At 39.4% G+C, this 26,991-nt stretch overlaps 2 protein-coding genes across 2 annotated transcripts; both read left to right on the top strand.

Moving 5' to 3' along the window:
• Window positions 1–2,947: 2,947 nt before the first annotated feature.
• Window positions 2,948–3,892, top strand: LOC309840165 (olfactory receptor 52R1-like; the record flags this gene model as incomplete). The annotated part of the gene is made up of 1 exon (XM_082682238.1): window positions 2,948–3,892. The coding sequence occupies one exon, from the start codon at window positions 2,948–2,950 to the stop codon at window positions 3,890–3,892; it is 945 nt and encodes a 314-aa protein (XP_082538364.1).
• A 20,797-nt stretch (window positions 3,893–24,689) lies between these two features.
• Window positions 24,690–25,634, top strand: LOC309840166 (olfactory receptor 52R1-like; the record flags this gene model as incomplete). The annotated part of the gene is made up of 1 exon (XM_082682239.1): window positions 24,690–25,634. One exon carries the CDS (start codon window positions 24,690–24,692, stop codon window positions 25,632–25,634), a length of 945 nt encoding a protein of 314 aa, XP_082538365.1.
• Window positions 25,635–26,991: the final 1,357 nt, after the last annotated feature.

Genomic DNA, 26,991 nt, shown 5'->3' with positions numbered 1-26,991 from the left:
ATAATGGTGGAGTGATTAAAGGCCAACAGAGCCAGTGGTACCAGCACTGGACTCAAACCACACTCTCACAGATGAAAGCTGAGCCACATCAGTGTGAGAACATTGTTCTTGGAAACATATTTTCTTCAACAAAACTATGCCATGTCCTCTCAAGTAGATTATACTTTGGAGAACAGAAAAATTGACTCTGACGTTCACTGTATGATCTGATGTTCACTGTATGATCACATTACCTACAAGGTTGAAAAAGATGAATTAATTTCTTCTTTCAGTACCTAGTACTCTCACAAGAAGTCTAGGCCACAGACAGCAGGGACAGGACATGTTTAAAGTCAGGGAGAGGGGGAAGGAATGTTGGGCAAGAAGGGAAATTACTCTTTACCTCATATTACTGAGGAGCAAGTTGATAACCTGTGCCTCCCTCAGAAATATTACAGACCTCACACACTTCACAAAATGATCCAAGATTGATCAACTCCCTGCCCAATCCACATGTCTTGTAACCTTCACTCTGCACAGGCTGAGTGCACAAGTCTAAGTGGAAAAGAGGCAAGGGAATTGATGAGAATGAGGACACCAGATTCCATGGGCTTGTAGGTATAGAGAAGAAAGAAAGGCACCTGTCAAGAGCTCCCATCCCCTACTTCAGACTTGGACCCGGGATCACCACCTGAGAAGAGTCACCACTCCAAAAGGAATATGGCAAACAGGTGGGTTCATTATTAAGGTTCATGGGAAGAAACTTTGTGAGAGTTAAAAAGAATACAATGTAAATGCTTCTGGTGTTATATATACATAATGGCAATGTATTCCACAATTGATCAAAGAGATGATTGTACATTTAGCCGGCATCTTCACCAGTGCCCAGTGCAAGAATGAGGATGATCTAAGGATGTTTTCCAGGTGTCCATGAGCCTCGATGACCATGTCCTCACAAATGGAGAGTGACATTCAGGAGGCAGAAGGGAGAGGGAAAGGAAGACTCTGGTTCAAAAAGCACATAAAAATGGAAGAACAAGCCAGGCAGGAGGGGATAACAAAAGAGGGTTGGACCCCAGATAAGTGTTTCTCTGAATTTTCACCACACCCTGGAGAGGAGTATTTGTTTTGAGCAAACCTACACCTATTATCAAGGTAGCATAGTAATTTTTTCAGTGAAGAGCAAGATTTGTAAAGTCTGAGCTCCATTTCTCTCATAATGTTATAAAGCTTGGGAAAATCAGAAAGAGATTAGGTTTCTTTGGGATCTCAAGGAAACTCTTTATAGGAACTATTAGATCTAGTGGAATGAAACATTCGTTAGTCCCAACAGCTGATTTGTTATGGGAGATCTGAAAAGACTCTTCTTATCTGTGTGTTTCTGTTATGGCAGAGACTCAAAGGCTCAGTCAACTATGAGGAAATAGTGAAAAGGTGCCTAGCAAGAACCGGGTAAGCATTTGTGTCATCAGTCCTGGGTAGGTGTTAGTCACCAGAGGGATAAAACAAGAGCACCGTGTAAAGCAAGTAGAGGCAGAAGAGCATATTCAGGTCTTTCACTGGCCAGCACAGCAGACACTAGTATGAGAACTATGTATAACACTCTTGTGGCCATGGTGCCAAAGCAGTGTTTAAAAGGTTCCTCCAGCGACATCTGAGTGGCTTAGTCAGCTAAGCTGCTGTCTTTGGCTCAGGACATGATTTCTGGTTCCTGACATCGAGCTCTACATTGAGCTCTGTGCTCAGCCAGGAGCCTGCTACTCCCTCTCCCTCTACAGCTCCCTCTTCTTGCTCTCTCTCTCACACACACAGTTTCTCTCAAATAAATAAATATAATCTTTAAAATAAAATGAAAAATAAAACTTTCCTCCAAGGATTTTAAGATATGGCTAATCCGTTAAAAAGTCCATTGCCACTGAACAATTTATTTGTTCTGAATAAAGTATTGTTCCAATTTATTTGATTCAGCAAATATTTATTAAACCTCTATTCTGTGCTAAGCACAGAGGTGCTAGGATGGTGTACTATTCAAGGATCACCTCATGAAAATCAATCATCAGGACAGGATTTAGAAAACCATAGCCTAACAGGGTGCAAGCCTAACAGGGTGTACTATTCAAGGATCACCTCATGAAAATCAATCATCAGGACAGGATTTAGAAAACCATAGCCTAACAGGGTGCAAGCTGCACCCTGTTTTTACAAATAAAATTGGATTGGGATGTAGTCACACTCTCACATTCCTGTACTGACTGTGGCTGTTCTCAGGCTACAGGGGCTAAACTGACTAGTTGCAACACAAACTGTACAGCACATAAAACCTAAAATATGTGTGATTTGACCTTTTACTCAAATGAGTTTGTTGGCCCCTAGTCTAGGAGGCCATACATCATAGATAATAGAATTAATTACAGGTGTACAATCATCCATCACCTATCCTCCAGCCCAATTCTCCCAGTAACTCCTACAATCAAAGCTAACTCAACATCACTACATACCTTGTTATGAGACTTTAGGCCAAAGTGTTTTCCAGTGTGGTGTCCTTTGCCTAAGGGGCTTGAACAAAAGCTTGAAAAGACCTATGGGAAACGTTAAACAAGTCAGTTTATTCTGAAGAATACAAGGGCAGGAAGGATTATTACTGACATTATTTGTCAGGATAGATTCCATCAGCAGATTTTACTTTCAAGGAAAATATTGATTCTTTGACAAAAATCACAGTTGTAGTAGGTTTCCATCCCATTTTGAATGGCATAAACGTCAATGAGGAATAAAGAGAAGCATCACTTTACGTTGCAAAAATTTTTTATTAGAACAGTTGAAATTCTTCCAGTTTACCACTAAGCCCTACTGCCCTTTGATTCACTTGAAACTTTCAAATATTAAAAATAATAATAATTACTTATTTCATCATCACCCACAAGGAGTAGATTACCTTCGCAAAGGAGAACAAACTAACCATCCCGTGATGCTGGCCTCAGGGAACAACTCTTTGCATCCTGTGTCCTTCATCCTACTTGGGATCCCAGGACTTGAGAATTACCAATTTTGGATTGCCTTCCCTCTCTGTGCCATGTATCTTGTGGCTATAGTTGGCAATATTGTTGTTCTTCATATAATCCGAACTGACCACACGCTGCATGAGCCCATGTACCTGTTCCTAGCCATGCTGGCTGTCACTGACCTGACCCTGTCCTCTTCCACCCAACCTAAAATGCTGGCTATACTCTGGTTTCATGCTCATGAGATTGAATACCATGCCTGCCTCATCCAGGTGTTCTTCATCCATGCCTTTTCTTCTGTGGAGTCTGGGTTGCTCATGGCTATGGCCTTGGACCGCTATGTGGCTATCTGCTTCCCACTACACCACTCTACTGTCCTGACCCCAGCTGTGGTGGGTAAACTGGGGGCAGCTGTGATGATGAGAGGGTTGCTGTGGGTGAGTCCCTTCTGCTTCATGGTGTCCAGGATGCCCTTCTGCACCAACCGTGTCATTCCCCAGTCATACTGTGAGCACATGGCTGTGCTAAAGCTGGTGTGTGCAGATACTAGAGTCAATCGTGCATATGGGCTCTTTGTGGCCTTCTCTTTGGCTGCCTTTGACATAATTGTCATTAGTATATCTTATGTGATGATTTTGAGAACTGTTCTGAGGTTGCCCTCTGAGGAGGCCCGACTCAAGGCTTTTGGCACGTGTGCTTCCCATATCTGTGTCATCTTGGCTTTTTATATCCCAGCCCTCTTTACCTTCCTCACCCACCGCTTTGGACATCATGTGCCCCGAGTGGTACATGTCATGTTCGCTAATCTCTATCTCCTGGTACCTCCCATGCTCAACCCCATCATCTATGGAGTTAGAACCAAGCAGATCAGGGACAGGGTTATTCAAGGATGTTGTGGAAAAATTCCCTGAGCTAAGGGTCTCAGCAGCACAACCAACCCCATTGCCCCACTAATCTGGGACCATCGCCTATTAACCCTAAGTCTTCTCTGTGAACAACAGATCCTGAGGTTAGCAAACCTCCAGAATGAAATGAACAATTTTCACAATGCCCAGAACAAGAGCTCTCTATGACATGTGATTGATCATAAATACTGATTTGATCAATCTTCACCATCACAAGGAAACAGTAAAAATCATGTCCACCATTCAAATTAGTGAAGATTTGAATAGAATACCATCTTCCACAAACCACTGAAAATGATTTTTACCCTACCAGGAGAAGTCTAAGTTCTTACGATTTGTTAAAAAAGAGATTAAAACTTTCCACCAAAACAGTTATAAAGTATGTATTTTCCCCATCTTGGAACCTCTTTATAAAAATAGAATTTGGGGGGGGCACAAAGAAATATATAGATCCATTATTTATAAAAACAAAAACAGGAAAATATATATATTGATCTAAATGAAGAGTGATCAATTGAAGATCATCATGTATCATGTAACTAATATATTTGCAAAGAGCACGTAACGATGTGAAAAATGTTCCAGATATAATATGACATCCATCCATAAGGCTGAAACCAACTTTAAAAGAAATACAGGGATGCGTAGGTGCCTCAGTCAGTTTGGCAGCTGCCTTCTGCTGGAGTATCCAGGGATACTGGGAGCAAGCCCCATATCAGGCTCCTTACTCAGCAGGAAGCCTGCATCTCCCCTGCCTGCCATACCCCCTGCTTGTACTTGCACTCTGTCTGCCTCTCTCCCTCCCTTTCTCTGTCTCAAAACAAAACAAAAACAAAAAAAACACCAAAATCTTTAAGAAAAAAATACATATGCATAGAAAAAGATTCTGGGACTACATCTAAATGCTAATAATTACAAATCAATCATGAGATTTGTGGTATTTTAATTTTCTTTTTGCACTTTAAAGTATTTTTTTAAAATTATCCTTGATTCAGCAAGTAATTCTAATATGAGAAAAAAGTAATTCAGACAAGAACAGAAGTGCACAGAAAAGGTTAATTGGGTGCCAAAGCCTAAGGGAATGGAGTAGGCAATCTGAGAAGATGAAAGACTCCAGAATACAGCAAGTTCCAGGAAAGCCTGAACATCTCCATGAAAATTGCTGCCACAGTCACATTTGTTTGGTTTTTGGTTTTTGTTTTTTTCCCACAAAGTTTTGAGACTGGTAACAGGGACCATTTGGTATGCTGAGTGTTGGTCTCTCCTTCAAGAAATTGCCTATTCCCTGATGACAATGGATTGCAGAGTGAAGAAGTTTTGGAAAATAAATGGATAAGGAGATTCTCTTCTGAACATAGCTATATTGTATGGCTAAGGTAGTGAGAAAATTATTAGAAGATTGAGTATTTGTTAATATTTAATTTCCTTTTCAAAAGTAAAATGTTAAGCTGATTTAGAAAACCACATTTATTCTAATTTTTTCAACTTTATTGTGATGTACTTATAAAAAACGTGCATAAAAAATAAAACAAGAAAAAAAGTGCATATATTTAATGTATTCATTTTAATGAGTTTGGACATATGCAAACACACATGACAGCATCACCACAAACACAGTAAAATCATACATCAAAATTACTGCATTTGTGTATTTATCCTCCCTCACCACTCTCCTGTCAATGCCAATAGTGAAGAAGGTTCTAGAACTCAGGCTCTTATGTTACTAAAACCAGCATCAGATGAAGGTGCTTGAAGAGGAATCAGAACATGTTTGCTTCTCCTAGGAAAACACCTAATGGAGCCTAAAACTGTCTCCAGAAATGAATGGGTATTCTGAAGGAGCATTTTTAAGATTCCCAGATATTAGAGACATAAAAGGGTTGTGATCTGTTATCAGCAAAACAGTAAATGATTATGAGTCCTTTTTTTTTCTATCACAGACTTTATGTAGAATTCTTCCCACAGATGGGCTCTGTTTGGTCATCACACCTTCTTTTAAATGTGAGTGGATTTAGGTAGGTCACAAGCTTTCAGGTTTATCATTGACTCCTCTTTTCTTCATGGTCTTATATCCAGTCCCTTCACATTTATTAGCCAGTGAAGGCATTTCATCTCCTAAAACAGAAAGCAAGCCAGAATCAGAAGCATTCTGGTATCTTAGACCGCTGATGTCAGAATTACCAAATCTTATTCAGCCCTCAACTTTGAAAACTGGAAATAAAAAGTATAATTCCGGTGGTACATTTAGGAAGGCATATAATTTTCAAAGACAGAATAGAAAATAAGATCTACTTAAATACCTTCAGCTTGAAGCAAAGGAACAACAGACAAATGAACTGATTTACATAAGCCTACAATGATCACTTGGTCCTCAGGTTAATATAAAAGGAGATGTGCTAGAGGTGAGAGCTGGTCATCAGCATTGGTCAGGAAGAAAACTGGAAAAAAAGTGGCTTATTTATTTATTTATTTTTTATTTTTTATTTTTTTTATAAACATATATTTTTATCCCCAGGGGTACAGGTCTGTGAATCACCAGGTTTACACACTTCACAGCATAATTTGATTGTGAAAAGTGATTTTCCATATTCTAGTATATATACATATTATAGTCAGAGCATTAACTAAAGGAATAAAAATTCTTAACCTGGATGTATTTAATCCAGCATCTGTCTAGGATCATAATGGAATTATATGGCTCAATTTTGTCTATGCTACATCCTCCAAGCATTCCTTGACATATAACTGCATCATTCTGAGTTGAACATTCCTTGATCTCTAGATCCAGAAATGGCTTTAAGGTCACCAGGAGGAAAAGCAACCAGAACTATACACACACACCAAAAAGAAACTGGTAATCAGTTTTGTTTTGTATTTACAGGGAGCAAGTCAGTGACAACTCTGTCCATAGAAGTGTTAAATTTACATAAAAGGCAAATTCACCTAAGAAAATTTAGGTAAAAGATTAAATAAAATTTAGCATTATCCTCTTCCACTTTTTCTTTCTCCTGTTCAAATTGCTGCCCCAACTCCTCCTCCTCCATTTCTTCCCTTCCTTTATTCCTTTTTTAATCTATTGTGAATATTATAATTTTAATGTAAAAAGTACTGAATTTCACAATGACAAATATTCCTTATAAAAGGAGTTGCTCTTAGCAACTATCTCTGAGAACACGTCTATGGGCTTTACATGCTTATTGAACTTTCCCCATTGTCCTGGAGCTACCTCCATCTTTTCTAAAACGCATGGCCCATGGAAACATTTTCTGAACCATTTCTCTTCTGAGAGGTTAAAAAAAAGTGAAGAAATAGAAGTTGATAACTAAGCCACCCTAATTGATTTATGGAAGTAAATGGGGAAGTAAAGTTTGTACCAGAAAAGAACAAAGGTTACTGTTCAGTTCGACAGGAGACATGGCTCAAACCTTACTTGGAGGCACCAGCCTTCTGTCAACATACAGCCTCTCCTGGTGAGAACATCAGGGTTTGAGTTGTGTCATGAATCAGCTTTATTTTTAGCGTACCACTCCAAATCTTGTGAGCTTATTGTCTAGTCAAGGTTTCAACAAACAGACGCATCACTCATTGGCTGGCTCCACAAAAGGAGAACATGATAACCTCTTGCCTTAGGCTTGCATTGTGCTCCTCCTGCTTCTTGCCCCAGGGCTGACACTGAGGCATGACACATTCTCAGGTATTCACTTGGTATTCATACATGTGAGGAAGTATGGGGGAAATGAACAACTCATAGGATAAATACTGACCAACAGTAAATGAGATCCAATGGATGAATGGTTCCCTCCTTATTTTCCTGGATGGACTATCATGAGAGGTATTTGATAAGGTTTCAGAGTTGGGTCTGCAGGAATGATCCATACCCACCCGTAAAGGTGTCTGGCTCATTACTGATTTGCTGTCTCTCAGCTCCAAATTCCTTTTCGCCTGTTCTATGATGATGGTGTTGGGACTCTGTACATGCTTTTCTTCTGTCAGCTGACACAATATTAAGATGTGTCAGTGGAAGACAGTGAAGGAACACTGGAGGGAGAAGGAGTTTTCTCTTCTTGGTTTCTGTGTGCTTTGTTGGCCAGACTCCCACAGAAGATGCTATTTTTCCATTGCTTGGCACTATGTGTTTCTTCAGTGCTCAGTTCCAGCAGTGCACAGCTTCCTCCAGTATAGCCACTGGGCACATTCTCTATTCTTCATTGGGACAACAAGACATAACCAGAGGCCCAGACAGTATGTAGCAGGCTTCCAGATGAGGGAACACCTCCTACCTCTTCTCCTTAGCCTTGGGCATGTGTAAACAAATCAAGGCAGCACAGGGCTAGCCATCTAGTGAACTGGCCAACCTGCATCTCAAAAGGGCAGCGTGGAGCTATGCCCACCTGAGCCTCACATGGAAATATGTTATAGTCCTACAAAAGGCACTGTGTCTATATCCCAGTTCCAGCAGTGCCCAGCGATCATAAGCTTGTCTGGCACCCAGAGCTCAGAGACTTGGCACCTTTCTTGGCACTCCCAGAGGGCGGATTGGGTTTTGCAAGCTTCACCAATGAAAACCTTAGTAAATTCACAGGCTTAAAATGTACTTACAAAAGTAAATTTGTCCACTTATAAGTGTACTTTTTCATTGAGGAAAGGAGAATACCCAAATTCCTTGAAGACTGTTAGACATGGGATATCATCTCTCACTGATAATATGCAACCAAATATTCCATCATGTTCTTTTTTGATTAAAGCATGAGATTATTGGGGCAAGATGATTAATGGAATGATGGCCAATTTTAATCACAATGATTTTCATACCTATGAAATTACTGGGGCAAAATGATTCATGGAGTTATGGACAAATTTTATCTTAATGATTTCATCTCCAGAGGCCTAATTATATAATTGGTTATATTGCATTCATGAGCTGGTAAAAATATTCATGTTACCACATCTGTGAAGTTGGAACCAATATGGTAGGAAAGATAAAGTACAAAGTCAAAGTAAGCATAAATAAATTTTGTGAACAGTTGTCCAGAATCCCATGACATTTATCACTGTCTTATAGATGTATCTCCATTACTTCACATTCATGGTCTCACTGAAGGTTCTGGATAAGTTACTGGAAGAGAAGGAAAATATTCAGGCTTTGTTTACAGATGGATTGGTGGGCAAATTGGTACTAACTAGAAGGAGAATACAGTGGCACAAAAGCCTCATACATGGATGGCCATAAAGAGGAAAGAAAGAAGAAAGAAAAAGTGCTGAAAGACAATTCTCATAGTGGACAGTGGTTGTTAACTTTGTGGAGAAAGAGATGTTGTCTAAGGTATGTGGTTATACATGGACTTCTGTACTTTGCTGAAAGGCTTGGCTAGTTGGTGAGTGAATGGAACTAGCAAACTTGAAAGAGGAGAGATAAGGGGATCCTGGGTGGCGCAGTTGGTTAAGCCTCTGCCTTTTGCTCAGGTCATGATCCCAGGACCCTGGGATCCAGTTCTGCATTAGGTTTCCTGTTTGGTAGGGAGTCTGCTTCTCCCTTTCCATCTGCAGTGCTCTCTCTCTCTCTCTGTCTGTTTTACCCTCTTTCAAATAATAAAATCTTAACAGGAAAATAGAGGATGCAGAAAATGATAGATTTTCTTTGCTCCTGCCTGCCTAAAAAAATTGCTTTTGCAATTTTATTGATGGATTGACTATATACAGAATTGTTAAGCTGTAGTAATTTTCTCTGAGCATTTTTAGGGTTTAGTTTAATATAGGGAATAAAACTAGAGATAAGATTTTGGTTCTATATTCCTACACTGTAAAAACTTAATTCCAGAGCACCTTGGTTTCTCTACCTGTAAAATGTTGATACCTATTTCATTGGGTTGTTGTATAGAATCAGTAATTCAGTAATTTTCAAACCATTAGAATACAACTTAGCATATAGAAACAATGAAACCAATCTCACCTATTCAAAGGCCTCTGTTAACAAAACTGAACTTTCTTGCCTTTTTTTATAGGTCTTTCCCCTGCTCTAAGGCATCAGGCTCTACATTTTTTTCTTGGTACCTTGAAATTCCATATTTTTTCTATATATACCTATATTGTTGTTGTTCTTTCTTTTTCCTTCTTTGCTCAGTAGTCTTCAGTTGGATAGATGTAGCAAATTTGTTTCACATCCCCATCAACAGATTTATGCTGTTTTCACATATTAGCTATTATATAGACAGCTACTACAAATATTCCTTGACATTTTTGGTACATAAATAAGAAACAATTCTGGTATTAAATAGAAAGGGGGTTGCTTGGTCAAAAAGATGCTCACCTTTATTAGAAATTACCAAAGGGTCCTGAAATGACTATATTCAGTGTCTAATGACCTGCAATTTGCCAATACTTTTTTAAAAGGTTTTATGAAATGATTACTTGTATTTTGTATGTTGAGTTTGAGAATTTCTTTGCAGATCTTGGATATTAGCCCTTTTTGTGCAGTGTCGTTTGCAAATATCTTCTCCCATTCTGTGGGCTGCCTCTTTATTTTGTTAATTGCTTCCTTTACTGTTCAGAACCATTTTATCTTGATGAAGTCCCAAATTTCACATTTCCTTTTGTCTCCTTTGCCCTTGGAGACATGTCTTGAAAGAAATTGCTGTGGCCGATGTCGAAAAGGTTACTGCATATGTTCTCCTCTAGGATTTTGATGGATTCCTGTCTCACGTTGAGGTCTTTCATCTATTTTGAGTTTATCTTTGTGTATGGTGTAAGAGAATGGCTGAGTTTCATTCTTCTATTCATAGCTGTCCAATTTTCCAAGCACCATTTATTGAAGAGACTGTCTTTTTTCCACTGGATATTTTTTTCCTGCTTTGTCAAAGATTATTTGACCATAGAGTGGAGGGTCCATTTCTGGGCTCTCTACTCTGTTCCACTGGTCTATCTGTCCTTTTTTGTGCCAGTACCATACTGTCTTGGTGATCACAGCTTTGAAATAAAGCTTGAAATTAGGCAGCATAGTACTCCCAGGTTTGTTTTTCTTTTTTAACATTTCCTTAGCAATTCGCAGTCTTTTCTGGTGAACAAACACTTCTTCAATGAAGACATACAAATGGCAAGCAGACATATGAAAAAGTGTTGATCATCATTAGCCATCAGGGAAATTCAAATCAAAACCACATTGAGATGCTATCTTAAACCAAGTTAGAATGGCAAAAATTAACAAGGCAAGAATAACAAATGTTGGAGAGGAGTGGAGAAAGGGGAACCCTTTCTCACTGTTGGTGGGAACGCAAGTCAGTGTAGCCACTTTGCAAATCACTATGGAGATTTCTCGAAAAATTAAAAATAGAGCTACCCTATGACCTGGCAATTGCATATTGGGTATTTACCCCAAAGATACAGATTAACGAAAAGAAGGGCCATATGCATCCCGGTGTTCATAGCACCACAATCCACAATAGCCAAACTGAGGAAAAGCTGAGATGCCCTTCAACAGATGAAAGGATAAAGAAAATGTAGTTCATATATACAATGGATTTTACACAGCCATCAGAAAGGATGAATACCCAAATTTTGTATCAGTATGGATGGGATTGGAGGAGATCATGTTGAGTGAAATAAGTCAAGTCAAGAAAGTGAATTATCATATGGTTTCACTTACTTGTTGAGCATAAGAAACAATGTGGAGGACAGTAGAAGGGAAGGAAAAGTGAATTGGAAATTGGAGGGGGAGACAAAACATGAGAGACTGTGGACTCTGAGAAACAAACTGAAAGTTTTAGAGGGGAGAGAGGTGGGATGGGTGAGCCTGGTGGTGGGTATTAAGGAGGGCACATATTGCATGGAGCACTGGGTGTGGTGCATAAACAATGAATCTTGGAATACTGCATCAAAACTGATGATGTATTTTATGGTGACTAACATAACACAATTTAAAAAAATATTTTATAGGTTTACTTGAGAGAGTGTATGAGAGAGAAAGAAACAGAGAAAGCAGGAGTGGGAACAGAAACAGATTCTTGCTGAGGAGGGATGCCAACACAGGGCTCTATCCCAGGACCCTGAGATCATTAGCTGAGGCAAAGGCAGACGGTTAACCGTCTGAGCCACCCAGGTGCCCCAATTTCAACACTGCTTACTGTTATTAAAGTATTTGACTTTAGTTATATTAAGAAGTTGGTATTGGTATCTCATTCTGATTTGATTTTTTATTTCCTCATGAAATAAACTTAGAGCACATTTTCATGTTTGTATTACCATTCATCTACTGCATTTTGTGAAGTGCTTGTTTAAATCATTTGCATAAAATTTTGATGAGTTACTTGTCTTTCCATTAATTGATTGTGGGACTTTATTTTTCAGTTATATGCATCATGAATACTTTCTCCAGCTGTGACTTGCCTTTTCAAATTCATAATGCTATCTTTTCAATTTGATTTTTTTACTTTAATGAAGTTTATTATTGATTTCCTTCTTTTATGGCTACGATTTTTGTAGACTAAGAAATCTTTGCATTCCTCAAGTTCATGACAATATTATTCTATTTCTTCTTTTAGAATCTTTATACTTTCAGCTCTCAGATTTAGGCTAGTATTACAATTCAAATAATGATTTTTCACATGGAAGTAAGAGCTCAGATTCATTCTGTTTTAAAATTAGTTTAGTGCCATGACATTTTTTCTGTCCCTGAACTGCATTGATCTCCATTGAAAATTTACTATGCTTGGAGCTATTTTTACTTTCTTTATCATTTATTCAATAATGTATTGATCTACCTACATAAATACAAGACCATGCCTAAGATATGCAAGACACTGTAGAACCCCTGTCTAGATAAAAAAAAATTTATTAAAATTGTAGTTTTTTATTAAAAAGAGAGGGTGCTTCAGTCATTAAGCATCTGTCTTCGACTTAGGTCAGGACCCCAGGGTCCTGGGATCAAGGCCCACATTGGGTTCCCTGTTTGGTGGGAAGCCTGCTTCTCCCTCTCCCATGCCCCCTGCTTGTGTTCCCACTCTCTCTGTGTGTGTCTCTGGAAAATAAATAAAATCTTAAAAAATAAAAAAGAAAAGAAAAGAAAATTAAGTTTAGAAATCCATGGCTCATATGGAATACAATTATTTACAGATGAAGACTTAAGATAATGGATAAGAAATATATTTATTGTATGAAGTTGCTAAGGCTGCCATAACAAAGTACCACAAACTGAAAAGCTTAAACAACAGAAATATACTGTATCATAGTTCTGGAGCTTAGAAGGCTGGGATTAAAGTATCAGCCAGGTTGGTTTCTTCTCTTGGCTATGAAGGTAAATCTACTCAGTGCCTCTCTCCTGCCTTCTGCTGGTTACTGGAAACTGTGGCTTGTAGGCCCATCATCTAGAGCTCTGCCTTCATGTCCTCATGGCACTCCATCTCTGCTTATGTCCCCATGTCCAAATTTGTCCTCTTTATATGGACACCAGTCCTATTGGAGTAAGATCCACTTTAGGACCCTACTCCACCATGACTACATCTTAACTAACTATATCTTTAATGACCCTATTTCCAAATAAGGTCATACTCTGAGGTACTGGGGATTACAACTTCAACATATGAATTTGGAGGGGAGGGAGCAATTCAACTCTTAACAAGTGTCCAGTCAGTGCACATACATTGTCGCTTTTTGCAGTATCTAGGACCTTCACTACAATGTTGACATCAGCAAGGTTCTCCCTGAAGTTTGAGGAAGCACAGCATAGACCTAATTATTTCCCCTTTATACAGATTTGATTTCCTTATTTGAATGTGGTAATGAACCCTGCATGGTGGAGGGACTGGCAGTGAGAGCACCTTGTTCAGGTGAGTAAGAAATGAGGCAGGAAAAAGCCATCTGGTGTTTCTTACACCTTCTAAAGTCAAAATAGAAGGAGGTTTCCACTTCAGCATCATGGTGGGAAGTGCTCCTTCCTGAAGAGATGCAGAAAGTAATAAAAGATTTTCACTATAATTAGGGGACAGAATCTGAACAGTGTACTTAGTCAGGGAGGTCCATTATTATAGTTTCCTAACACCATGTCTGAGCACAATGAAAGTGAGAGAAATGTGAAAATAGTTGGAGCTGTTTTGAAACCTCAGGTAAAGTCAGTCACCATGACCTTGCAATGGCTCCAATCTGATCATTTGTGTTACTCCTCTAGAGGTTGGTCAGTGGTAAGGGGGTAGCAGGAGACAATTACGCTGGGAGTAGTAGTTGTGATGGATAGACAGTTGTTGAGATTACTCACATGGATATGGTTCAAATGATGAACTATGAGGACTAGGTTTCCCAGAAAAGTACTATAAAAGAAAAGAGGACTGAAAGGATTGGAAAAAAATACATATATATGGTTTGAAGCAATTGATAATGTGAAAAACATGGAATGACTTTGTATCCTGCCACGTTGTTGAATTGCTGTGTGAGTTCTAGTAGTTTGGGGGTGGAGTCTTTAGGGTTTTCCATAAAAAAAATCATGTCAAATGTGAAGAGAAAGAGTTTGACTTCTTCATTGCCAATTTGGATACCTTTTATTTCTCTTTGTTCTCTGATTGCTGTTACTAGGACTTCTAATACTATGTTGAATAAGAGTGGTGAGAGTGGGCATCCTTGTCGTGTTCGTGATCTCAACTAGAAGGCTGCAAGCTTTTTCCCATTGAGGATGATATTAGCTGTGGGTCTTTCATAGATAGATTTGATGAAGTTCAGAAATGTTCCCTCTATCCCTATACTTTGAAGCCTTTTAATCAGGAAGGGATGCTGGATTTTGTCAAATGCTTTTTCTGCATTGATAGAGAGGACCATGTGGTTCTCTCTTCTCATTAATTTGTCTATCACATTGATTGATTTGCAAATGTTGAACGATCCTTGTAGCCCAGGGATGAATCCCACCTGGTCATGGTGGATAATTTGTTGGATCCTGTTTGCTAGGATCTTGTTGAGAATATTTGTATCCATATTCATCAGTGATATTGGTCTGAAATTCTCCTTTTTGGTAGGGTCTTTGCCTGGTTTGGGGATCAGGGTAATGCTGGCTTCGTAGAAAGAGTCTGGAAGTTTTCCTTTTGCTTCAATTTTTTGAAACAGCTTCAGGAGAATAGGTGTTCTTTCTTCTTTGAAAGTTTGGTAGAATTCCCCAGGGAATCAATCCGTCAGGTCTTGGGCTCTTATTTTTGGGGAGGTTTTTGATCACTGCTTCAATCTCATTACCAGATACCGATCTATTCAGGTTGTAGATTTCTTCCTGGTTCAATTTTGGGAGTTTATAGTTTTCCAGGAATGCATCCATTTCATCTAGGTTGCTAAGCTTATTGGCATATAACTGTTGATAATAATTTCTTATGATTGTTTTGACTTCTTAGGTGTTAGTTGTGATCTCTCCCTTTTCATTCATAATTTTATGAATTTGGGCTTTCTCTCTTTTCTTTTGAATTAGAGTTGCCAATGGTTTATCAATCTTATTGATTCTTTCAAAAAACCAGCTTCTAGCTTCATTGATTCATTCTACTGTATCTCTGGTTTCTACCTCATTGATCTCAGCTCTAATCTTGATGATTTCCCTTCTTATGTGTGGAGTTGGTTGTTTGATTTGTTGTTGATTCTCCAGTTCTTTAAGGTGTAGAGACAGCTGCTGTGTTCTGGATTTTTCAATTTTTTTTGAGAGAGGCTTGGATGGCTATATATTTTTTCCCTTAGGACCGCCTTTGCTGTATCCCATAGGTTTTGGACCGAAGTGTCTTCATTCTCGTTGGTTTCCATGAATTGTTTCAGTTCTTCCTTGATGTCCTGGTTGATCCAAGCATTCTTAAGTAAGGTGGTCTTTAGTTTCCAGGTGTTTGAGTTCCTTCTGAACTTTTCCTTGTGATTGAGCTGCAGTTTCAAAGCATTGTGATCTGAGAATATGCAGGGAATAATCTCAGCCTTTTGGTATCGGTTGAGTCCTGATTTGTGACACAGTATGTGGTCTTGAGAAGGTTCCATGTGCACTTGAGAAGAATGAGTATTCTGTTGTTTTAGGGTGGAATGTTCTGTATATATCTATGAGGTCCATCTGGTCCAGTGTGTCATTCAATGCTCTTGTTTCTTTATTGATTTTCTGCTTCAATGATCTGTCTATTTCTAAGAGAAGCGTGTTAAGATCTCCTACTATTAATGTATTCATATCAATATGACTCTTTATCTTGATTAACAGTTTTCTTATGTAATTGGCTGCTCCCATATTGGGGGCATAGATATTTACAATTGTTAGATCATCTTGGTGGATAGTCCCTTTAAAAATGATGTAGTGTCCTTCTGTATCTCTGACTACAGTCTTTAGTTTAAAATCTAATTTATCTGATATGAGAATTGCTACCCCAGCCTTCTTTTGAGGCCCATTGGCATGAAAGATGCTTCTACATCCCTTCACTTTCAGTCTGGGTGCATCTTTAGGTTCAAAATGGGTCTCTTGTAGACAACATATGGATGGGTCCAGTTGTTTTATCCAATCTGCAACTCTGTGTCATTTTATGGGTGCATTTAGGCCATTCACATTGAGAGTGATTATTGATAGATATGTTTTTATTGACATTGTGTTACCTTTGAAGTCTTTCTTTCTGTAGATTGTCTCTATATTTCTGTTCAATGCTATTCTTAGGATTTTTCCTCTTTTATAGAACCCCCCTTAATATTTCCTGCAGTATCGGCTTAGTGGTTGCATAGTTTTTAAGCCTCGGAGGTCTTGAAAACTCTTTATCTCTCCATCCATTTTGAATGTCAGTCGATGTACAGAAATCAGTGACTTTCCTATACACTAACAATGAAAATACAGAAAGGGAAATTAGAGAATCGATTCCATTTACTATAGCACCAAGAACCATAAGATGCCTGGGAATAAACCTAACCAAAGAGGTAAATGATTTGTATTTGACGAACTACAGAACACTCATGAAAGAAATTGAAGAAGACACAAAAATATGAAAGACCATTCCATGCTCTTGGATCGGAAGAATAAACATTTTAAAATGTCTATACTGCCTAGAGCAATCTATACTTTTAATGCCATTCCGACCAAAATTCCACTGGTATTCTTCAAAGAATTGGAGCAAATAATCCAAAATTTGTATGGAATCAGAAGAGACCCCAAATCGCTAAGGAAATGTTGAAAAACAAAAATAAAATGGGGGGGCATCACGTTACCTGATTTCAAGCTCTACTACAAAGCTGTGATCACCAAGACACCATGGTACTGGCATAAAAACAGACACATAGACCAGTGGAACAGAGCAGAGAGCCCAGATATGGACCCTCAACTCTATGGTCAATTAATCTTCGACAAAACAGGAAAAACTATACAGTGGAAAATAGACAGTCTCTTCAATAAATGGTGCTGGGAAAACTGGACAGCTATATGTAGAAGAATGAAATTCAACCATTCTCTTACATCGTACACAAAGATAAACTCAAAATGGATAAAAGACCTCAATGTGAGGCAGGAATCCATCAGAATACTAGAGGAGAACATAGGCAGTAATCTCTTTGATATTAGCCACAGCAACTTCTTTCAAGATATGTCTCCAAAGTCAAAGGAAAAAAAAGCAAAAATAATCATTTGGGACTTCATCAAAATCAAAAGCTTCTGCACAGCAAAGGAAACAGTCAACATAACAAAGAGGCAACCCACGAAATGGGAGTAGATATTTGCTAACGACAGTACAGACAAAAGGTTGATATCTAGGATCTATAAAGAACTCCTCAAACTCAACCCACACAAAACAGACAATCATATCAAAAAATGGGCAGAAGATATGAACAGACACTTCTCCAATGAAGACATACAAATGGCCATCAGACACATGAAAAAATGCTCATCATCAATAGCCTTCAGGGAGATTCAAATTAAAACCACATTGAGATACCACTTTACACCGCTTAGAATGGCCAAAATTAGCAAGACAGGAAACAACATGTGTTGGAGGGGATGTGGAGAAAGGGGAACCCTCTTACACTGTTGATGGGAATGCAAGTTGGTACAGCCTCTTCGGAGAACATTGTGGAGATTCCTCAAGAAATTAAAAATGGAACTTCCCTATGGCCCTGCCATTGCACTACTGGGTATTTACCCCAAAGATACAGATGTCGTGAAAAGAAGGGCCATCTGTACCCCAATGTTTATAGCAGCAATGACCACGGTCGCCAAACTGTGGAAAGAACAAAGATGCCCTTCAACGGACGAATGGATAAGGAAGATGTGGTCCATATACACTATTGAGGATTATGCCTCCATCAGAAAGGATGAATACCCAACTTTTGTAGCAACATGGACGGGACTGGAAGAGATTATGCTGAGTGAAATAAGTCAAGCAGAGAGAGTCAATTATCATATGGTTTCACTTATTTGTGGAGCATAGCAGATAGCATGGAGGACATGGGGAGTTAGAGAGAAGGGAGTTGAGGGAAATTGGGAGGGGAGGTGAAGCATGAGAGACTATGGACTCTGAAAAACAATCTGAGGGGTTTGAAGTGGTGGGGGGGTGGGAGGTTGGGGTACCAAGTGGGAGGTATTATGGAGGGCATGGATTGCATGGAGCACTGGGTGTGGTGCAAAAATAATGAATACTGTTATGCTGAAAATAAATAAAAAATAAATTTAAAAAAAAACATGGAATGAGGTGGAAAACACTACACAGATATGGCGGTATAGTTAGAGTGAGATTCTCAGGAATTCAGCGACTGAGTAGCTCTGAGTTTTGGCAACTTTCAGGCCATGTCCATGTGTGATTGACTGAATGTCTACAATAGAGTTAAAGGTTAATACAACTGAGTAGATAGGAGCTATGAGGTATGAATGTGGGGGAGCTTTTGACATAGTTACACCAAAGAGTCCCATGATTCTCAACGTCTTCTTCCATCAAAACTAATTTTCCAAACATTTTCTCTGTCTCTCCACTCACAACATTACTAAACACAAATTAAATGATGTAGCTAGAGGATATAGCAACCAACCTTAATTAGCCTGTCATTACAGCTCACAAATCTTTGAACGTTCTACTGGAGCCTGGAGTTTAGAGAAGGGCTGTGAACCAGGTGCCCAAGTCCTCAATTCATCCTACAGAGATCAGCTTTTGAAACACACAAACCATGAGAAGAACTTTAGGAAATTTAGGAGGGTAAATTAGGAAAGGACTGATATGCCTCTTGCACACTCATTTCAGTAAGCTCTGCCCACTTAAACTTGAAAAACTGGGGTTGGCCTAACAAGTAATGTCCACTGGAGATTGGATGTCATGCCACCATGGCATTGGGGACTGTGGAAGATGCAAGAGATGAGGAAACTTGGGTCATATCCCAAGATGTCACATTTCATTTGGGGAGAAAAGTTCTTCCAGTGAAGAAGAAGGAGGAGAAGGAGAGAGAAGAGGGAGGAGAGCAAGAGGAAGAAGGAGGAGAAGGGGAAGGGGGAGAATGTGGAGGGGGAGAAGGCAGAGGAGGGGGAGGAAGTAGTGGAGAAGAAGAAGGAAAAGGAGGAGAGGAGGAAGAGGAAGAAAAAGGAGAAGAAGAAAGGAGAGAAGGAGAAGGAGGGGAAGAGAAAAAGGAAGAAAAAGGAGAAGAGAAAGAGGAAGATGACAATGACGACTATGGTGATGACTAGGAAGGAGGGGACTTCGAGAAAGGAAGGACAAGAAAGAAAAGGAAAACAAGGGGAAGGTAGGAAAGAGAGACGGGATAGGGGCAAGATGGGAAGGGGGAGGAGGAAGAAGAGGGAGAGGAGGTGAGCCTGGCACGTTTTTTCTACTTTATTAATACCAAATGTTTAACTTATGAAAGCTGAAAGAAGACAAAGAAAAAAGAATTGAAGAGACAAATCCAGAATTACAGTATTAACCTCAGCCCCCAAATAAAACTTTGTGTCTGTAAACCTGGACTCCCTAACAAAAACAGTTCTAGCCCAGATTTTTGTAATGGTGTTATCTTAAAACAAATCCTGACCTTTGTGAACATGATAATGGCAATTCACCATAAACAGATTACTGTAAACTTAATAGTCATGGTAAACTTTTGTGTGAGTTGTTCCCTATAAATATATGTTGGGTTGTGGATTGTGTGAGGCATAGTTTCTGAAGTCTGAACTCTACAAATGAATCCTTACTTTCAGTTTTTAAATACTTCATTTTCTCAAATCTTCATTTGACATGTCATGCTGAGAAAAAGGAAGAAAGTACCAGCAAGGACCTACATGGGGAGTAAGAGGAAGTTCTGCATAAGCTTAACTGTTCAGGTTCAATGAGGAGGGCCTTCTAGCTTCACCAAATTTGGAGGTTTTTTGTTTGTTGTTTGTTTGTCTGTTTTTTTTGAGTGTAAAAGAAATTTAATGATTATATTGCAGTATTTTGTTTATTTTTTTAATGTGCTGTAAAATTTTTTTTTTAACTTTTTATTTTTTATAAACATATATTTTTATTCCCAGGGGTACAGGTCTGTGAATCACCAGGCTTACACACTTCACAGCACTCACCAAAGCACATACCCTCCCCAATGTCCATAATCCCACCCCCTTCTCCCAAACCCCCTCCCCCCAGCAACCCTCAGTTTGTTTTGTGAGATTAAGAGTCACTTATGGTTTGTCTCCCTCCCAATCCCATCTTGTTTCATTTATTCTTCTCCTACCCACTTAAGCCTCCATGTTGCATCACCACTTATTATATTATGTTAGTCACAATACAGTACATCATTAGTTTTTGATGAGTGTTCCATGATTCACAACTTCAGCAAATTTCAAAAAGAACTATGACAAGACTTGAATCTGGAAGTCCTCCTGCCTCTCCTGATAAGAAGTGGGAGGGCCTCAGAACCCTCTCAATACCTCCTCAAACCAACACATTTTGCCTATACATACCCAACTATATATACACTGATGTATCTTTTCAAACTATCAGCTTTGGAGCACAGCGTATGCCTTCACAAAGCACGTGAATGCAGTGCCCTTGTACTTACAGAGCCAAGTTATTCCAATAAATAGAGATACTTAATGCAAATGGTTACTCACACCTCACAAACATGCAAGGTTATACACACATACCATTCACATTCAAATCCAGTCTTTGCACACATATGTCTATTAAACATCTCTCAAATACACACATCAACAAACATATCCACACACTTTCACATTCTATAAAATATCCCTTCATTTGTAAATACTCTTGACTAACAAAGAAAACGGGCATACAGATAAGCTCACAATTGGGTATTCTTAACCACACACATTCTTGCCCATGCACTCAAATCCCCAGACTTTGTGTATACAGAGGAGATAGGCAAATAAGGGGTTAATGTTTCCAGCTTTAGTCTCTAATCTCAGAGGAAACCAGAGATTGAGGCAGGGGGCCTGAAAGGAGAGGGTGAATCAATGCTTTGGGAAGGGAAAGGCCAAGCTTAAGCAGGTCCTTAAATAGGTCCTAACCCACAGGCTCTGCTAAAAACTGAATCACAGGATCCAGTTAGAGCTGCTCATTGTCAGAGATGAAGCAGAGCTCAAGGTGAGTGGTTTCCCTGTGCCCTCATCATTTCTGCCTCTCTAGAGAACAGTAAGACTCACAGAAGCTCCAAGAAACTGGAAGACAGGACAATACACTGTAAGGAATGACCTGACTTACTGAGGGCTCCAGATCCAGAGATCCCTGATGGCTGGATTTCCTTCTCAGGTGGAGAGAAGATTCACTACTCACTGCGTTCTTCAGAGAAATTTTAGAAAAGTAGGAAGGCTGCCTCCACACACAATCCCTCCATGAATACACTGGATCTGAACCTCCCTTCCTCCAACATCATTGCTCTATGCCTTGGTTTTAGATACCCCAAAGCGAGAAAACTGTCTAAATATCCCTGAAACAATTCTTTAGCAAGACCTCAGCCCATTTTATCCTTTACCACTTCAGGCCTCAGCAACATGATTAAACTAATAGACATAACAATCTCCACATAATAATTGGAGTAATTGAAGGCTAACAGAGCCAGTGGTACCAGCACTGAATTCAAACCCACACTTATAGATGAAACTTGAACTCTATCATTATGAGAACATCAATCTTTTTTTTTTTTAAGATTTTATTTATTCATTTGTCAGAGAGAGAGAGAGAGTCACAGCACAAGCAGAGGAAGCGGCAGGCAGCGGGAGAAACAGGCTGGCTGCTGAGCAAGGTTCCTGATGCCAGACTTGATCACAGAACCCTGGGATCATGCCCTGAACCAAAAGCAGATGCTTAATTGCCTGAGCCTCCAAGGTGTCCTGAGAACATCAATCTTGTAATCATATTACCTGAACCCAAATCTATGCCAAGTACTCACAAGTAGATTATCCTTTGGAGAACAGAAAAATTGACTCTGACGTCCAGTGTGTGATCACCCTACCTATAAGGTTGAAAAACATGACTTAATTTATTTTTGAGTACCTAATAGCCTCACAAGATTTCTAGTCCACACAGGGCAGAGGCATGAATAAAAGCAGGGAAAGGGGAAGGAATGTTGGGCAAGAAGGGAAATTCTATTTCTCTTTTATTCCTACTCTTGAGGGAATACACATATCACTCATTCCACCCAGAAGGAGGTTGATAACTCATACCTCCCTCCAAAATATGATTGAAAACTTTATACACTTCACATAATGATCCAGGATTGGTTAAGTTCCTGTCCATTCCACATGACTTGTAAGCTTCACTCTTCCAGGCTGAATGAGTAATTCTAAGTGGAAAAGAGGCAAGGGAATTGCTGAGAGTGAGGACACCAGAGTCCATGGAGTTGTTGGTATAAAGAAGAAAAAAGGCACCTGTCAAGAGCTCCCATTCCCTACTTCAGACTTGGACCCCAGGTCACCACCTGAGAAGAGTCACCACTGCAAAAGGAATATGGCGAACAAGTGAGTTCTCCATTAAGGCTCATCGGAAGAAACTTCATGAGAGTTAAAAACAATACAGAGCAAATGCTTCTGGTGTTATATTTACAAAAATAGCCATGTCTTCCACAATTGATCAAAGAGATTATTGTGCACTTTGAGAAACTGTATGTTTAGCCGGCATCTTCACCAGTGCCCAGTGCAAGAATGAGGATGATCTAAGGATGTTTTCCAGATGCCTATGAGCCTCAGTGACCATGTCCTCATAACTGGAGAGTGACATACAGGAGGCAGAAGGGAAAGGAAGACTCTGGTTCAAAGAACACATATAAGTGGAAGAACAACCAGGCAAGAAGGGATAAACGAGAGCCTGGGACTCCAGATAATGTGTTTGTCTGAATTTCCACCATACCCTGGATAGGAGTATTTGCTTTGAGCAAACCTACACCTATTATCAAGGTAGGATAGTAATTTTTTCAGTGAAGAGCAAGATTTATAAAATCTGAGCCCCATTTCTCTCATAATGTTGTAAAGCTAGGGAAAATCAGAAAGAGGTTAGGTTTCTTTGGGATCACAAAGAAACCCTTTATAGGAACCATTAGGTCTGGTGGAATGAAACATTCGTTAGTCCCAACAGCTGATTTGTTATGGGAGATCTGAAAAGACTCTTCTTATCTGTGTGTTTCTGTTATGGCAGAGACTCAAAGGCTCCATCAACTGAGATGAAATAGTGAAAAGGTGCCTAGTAAGGATCAGGTAAGCTTTTGTGTCATCAATCCTTGGTAGATGTTAGTCACCAGAGGGATCAAAGAACAGCACCATGTGAAACAAGTAGAGGTAGAGGAAGACATTCAGGTTTTTCACTGGCCAGCACAGCAGAACATGGTATGAGAACGATGTAGAACTCTCTTGCGGCCATGGTGCCTAAGCAGTGTTAAAAAGTTCATCAGAAAATTTTAAGATATGCATCATTAGTTAAAAAGGCTATTGCCACTGAACAATTTATTTGTTATTTGATCCAGCAAATATTTTCAAACCCCTATTCTGTGCTAAGCACAGAGTTGCTAGGATGGTGCACTATTCAGGGATCATCTCATAAAAATCTATCATCATGACAAGATTTAGAAAACCATAGCTTGCAGACAAAATCAAGCTTGCACCCTGTTTTCACAAATAAAATTGTATTTGGATGTAATCACACTCACATATCGCTGTACTGACTGTGGTTGTTCTCAGGCTATAGGGGCTAAACTGTCTAGTTGCAACACAGACTGTACAGCACATAAAACCTAAAATATGTATGATCTACCCTTTTACAGAAATGAGCTTGCTGACACCTAATCTAGGAGGACATACACCATTGATAACAGAATTAATTCTACGTGTACAATAATCAGTGACTATCCTCCAACCTAGATTCTCTGGATAACTCCTAGAGTCAAAGCTAACTCAACATCACACATAACTTCTTCCAATGAGCCTTTAAGACAAAGTGTTTTCCAAACCAGCTTCCTATCCTGAAAAGTCATCTAAGTGGCTTAAACAGAGGGAAAAGAACCTATGGGAAAGGTTAAAAAAATCAGTTAGTTCTGAAGAATAGAAGGGCAATATTGATTATTACTGATTATTATCAGGATAGTTTTACCTTAGCAGATTCTACTTTCAAGGAAAATTTGATTCTTTGACAAAAATCACACTTGCAGTTAGTATGTTTTGATCCCATTTTGAATGACATAAATATGAATGAGGAATAAAGAGGAACATCACTTTATGTTGCAAAATTTTTTTTATTAAAACAGTTGAAATTCTTCCAGTTTACCATTAAGCCCTTTGATTCACTTGAAACATTCCAAATACTTAAAATCTTAATAATTACTTTTTGACTCTTATCACCTACAGAGAGTAGATTACCTTCACAATGGAGAACAAATTAACCATCCTGTGATGCTGGCCTCAGGGAACAGCTCTTTGCATCCTGTGTCCTTCAGCCTACTCGGGATCCCAGGACTTGAGAATTACCAGTTTGGGATTGCCTTCCCCCTCTGTGCCATGTATCTTGTGGCTGTAGTTGGCAATATCATTGTCCTTCATATAGTCCGAACTGACCACACGCTGCATGAGCCCATGTACCTGTTCCTAGCCATGCTGGCTGTCACTGACCTGGCCCTGTCCTCTTCCACCCAACCTAAAATGCTGGCTATACTCTGGTTTCATGCTCATGAGATTGAATACCATGCCTGCCTCATCCAGGTGTTCTTCATCCATGCCTTTTCTTCTGTGGAGTCTGGGTTGCTCATGGCTATGGCCTTGGACCGCTATGTGGCTATCTGCTTCCCACTGCACCACTCTACTGTCCTGACCCCAGCTGTGGTGGGTAAACTGGGGGCAGCTGTGATGATGAGAGGGTTGCTGTGGGTGAGTCCCTTCTGCTTCATGGTGTCCAGGATGCCCTTCTGCACCAATCATGTCATTCCCCAGTCATACTGTGAGCACATGGCTGTGCTAAAGCTGGTGTGTGCAGATACCAGAGTCAATCGTGCATATAGGCTCTTTGCGGCCTTCTCTGTGATTGGCTTTGACATAATTGTCATTAGTATATCTTATGTGATGATTTTGAGAACTGTTCTGAGGTTGCCCTCTGAGGAGGCCCGACTCAAGGCTTTTGGCACATGTGCTTCCCATATCTGTGTCATCTTGGCTTTTTATATCCCAGCCCTCTTTACCTTCCTCACCCACCGCTTTGGACATCATGTGCCCCGAGTGGTACATGTCATGTTCGCTAATCTCTACCTCCTGGTACCTCCCATGCTCAACCCCATCATCTATGGAGTTAGAACCAAGCAGATCAGGGACAGGGTTATTCAAGGATGTTGTGGGAAAGATCCCTGAGCCAAACGTCATGGTAGCAACCAACCCCACGGCACAACCAACCCCACTGCCCCACTGGTCTGGGATCTTCACATATTAGCACAAAGTCATCTCTGGGAGACAAATGGATAAACAAGATGTGGTACATATATACAATGGAATATTCTTCATCTATCAGAAAGGATGAATACCTACCATTGACATTGACGGAACTGGAAGGGACTAAGTTAAGCGAAATAAATGAAGTGGAGAAAGACAATTATTATGGTTTCACTCATATGTGGAACATAAGGAATAGAGTGGAGGACCACAGGGCAAGGAAGGGAAAACTGAATGGAAACAAATCAAGGGAGACAAACCATGAAAGACTCTGGACTCCAGGAACCTAACTGAGGGACACAGAAGGGAGGTAGGTGGGGGAATATGGTGACAAAGTGATGGGTATTAAGGAGGGCACATGCTGGGATGAGCACTGGGCTTTATATGCAACTAATGAATCACTGAGCACCACAACATAAACTTATGATGGACTATATGCTGGCTAACTGAATTTAGTAATAATAATAGTAAGTCATCTCTGTGAACAAGAGGTTAGCAACCCTCCAGAACAAAAGGAAATGTTTCATGATGCCCAGAACATGAACTCTCTGAGAGACGTGACTGGCCGTAAATACTGAGTTGACCAATCTTCATCATCACAGGAAAACTGTAAAAAGTATGTCCACCATTCAAATTAGTGAAGATTTTAACAGAATTCCATCTTCCACAGACCACTACAGTGAAAATTATTTTTACCCTGCCAGGAGAAGTCCAGGTTCCTATGCTTTTTTAAAAAACAGATTACAACTTTCCACCAAAACAGTTATAAAATACATGTATTTTTCCCATCTTGGAATCTCTTTGTACAAGTAGAATTTGAGGGGAAGAAAAACAGTACGAAGGCATGCAGAGATTCATTATTTATAAAAACAAAAACAGGGAAACTTACACATATTGATATATAAGATCTGGATGAAGAATGAGCAATTGCATATCATGTATCATGTAACTAATATATTTGCAAAGAGCATGTAAAAATGTGAAGAATGATCAAGATAAAATATTAAATAAAAAAGAAAAATGACATCTGTCCATAAGGCAGAAACCAATTCTAAGAAGAAATACATATACATAGAAAAAGATTCGGAATACATCGAAACGCTAATAACAGAGAGTAGTGAAATTTATGGTATTTTAGTTTTCTTTTTTACACTTTCATATATTTGTAAAATTACCCTTGATTGAGATTGTCATTTTAACATGAGAAAAAAATAATGCAGACAAGAACAGAAGTGTACAGAAAAGGTTAATTCAGTGCCAAAGCCTAAGGGAATGGAGT

The sequence above is a fragment of the Mustela nivalis genome (genome assembly GCF_964662115.1).
Source record: "Mustela nivalis genome assembly, chromosome: 9".
In the NCBI taxonomy this organism is placed as follows: domain Eukaryota; kingdom Metazoa; phylum Chordata; class Mammalia; order Carnivora; family Mustelidae; genus Mustela; species Mustela nivalis.
The sequence above is the reverse complement of the archived record's forward strand: the minus strand, read 5'-3'. Positions and strand labels throughout refer to the sequence as shown.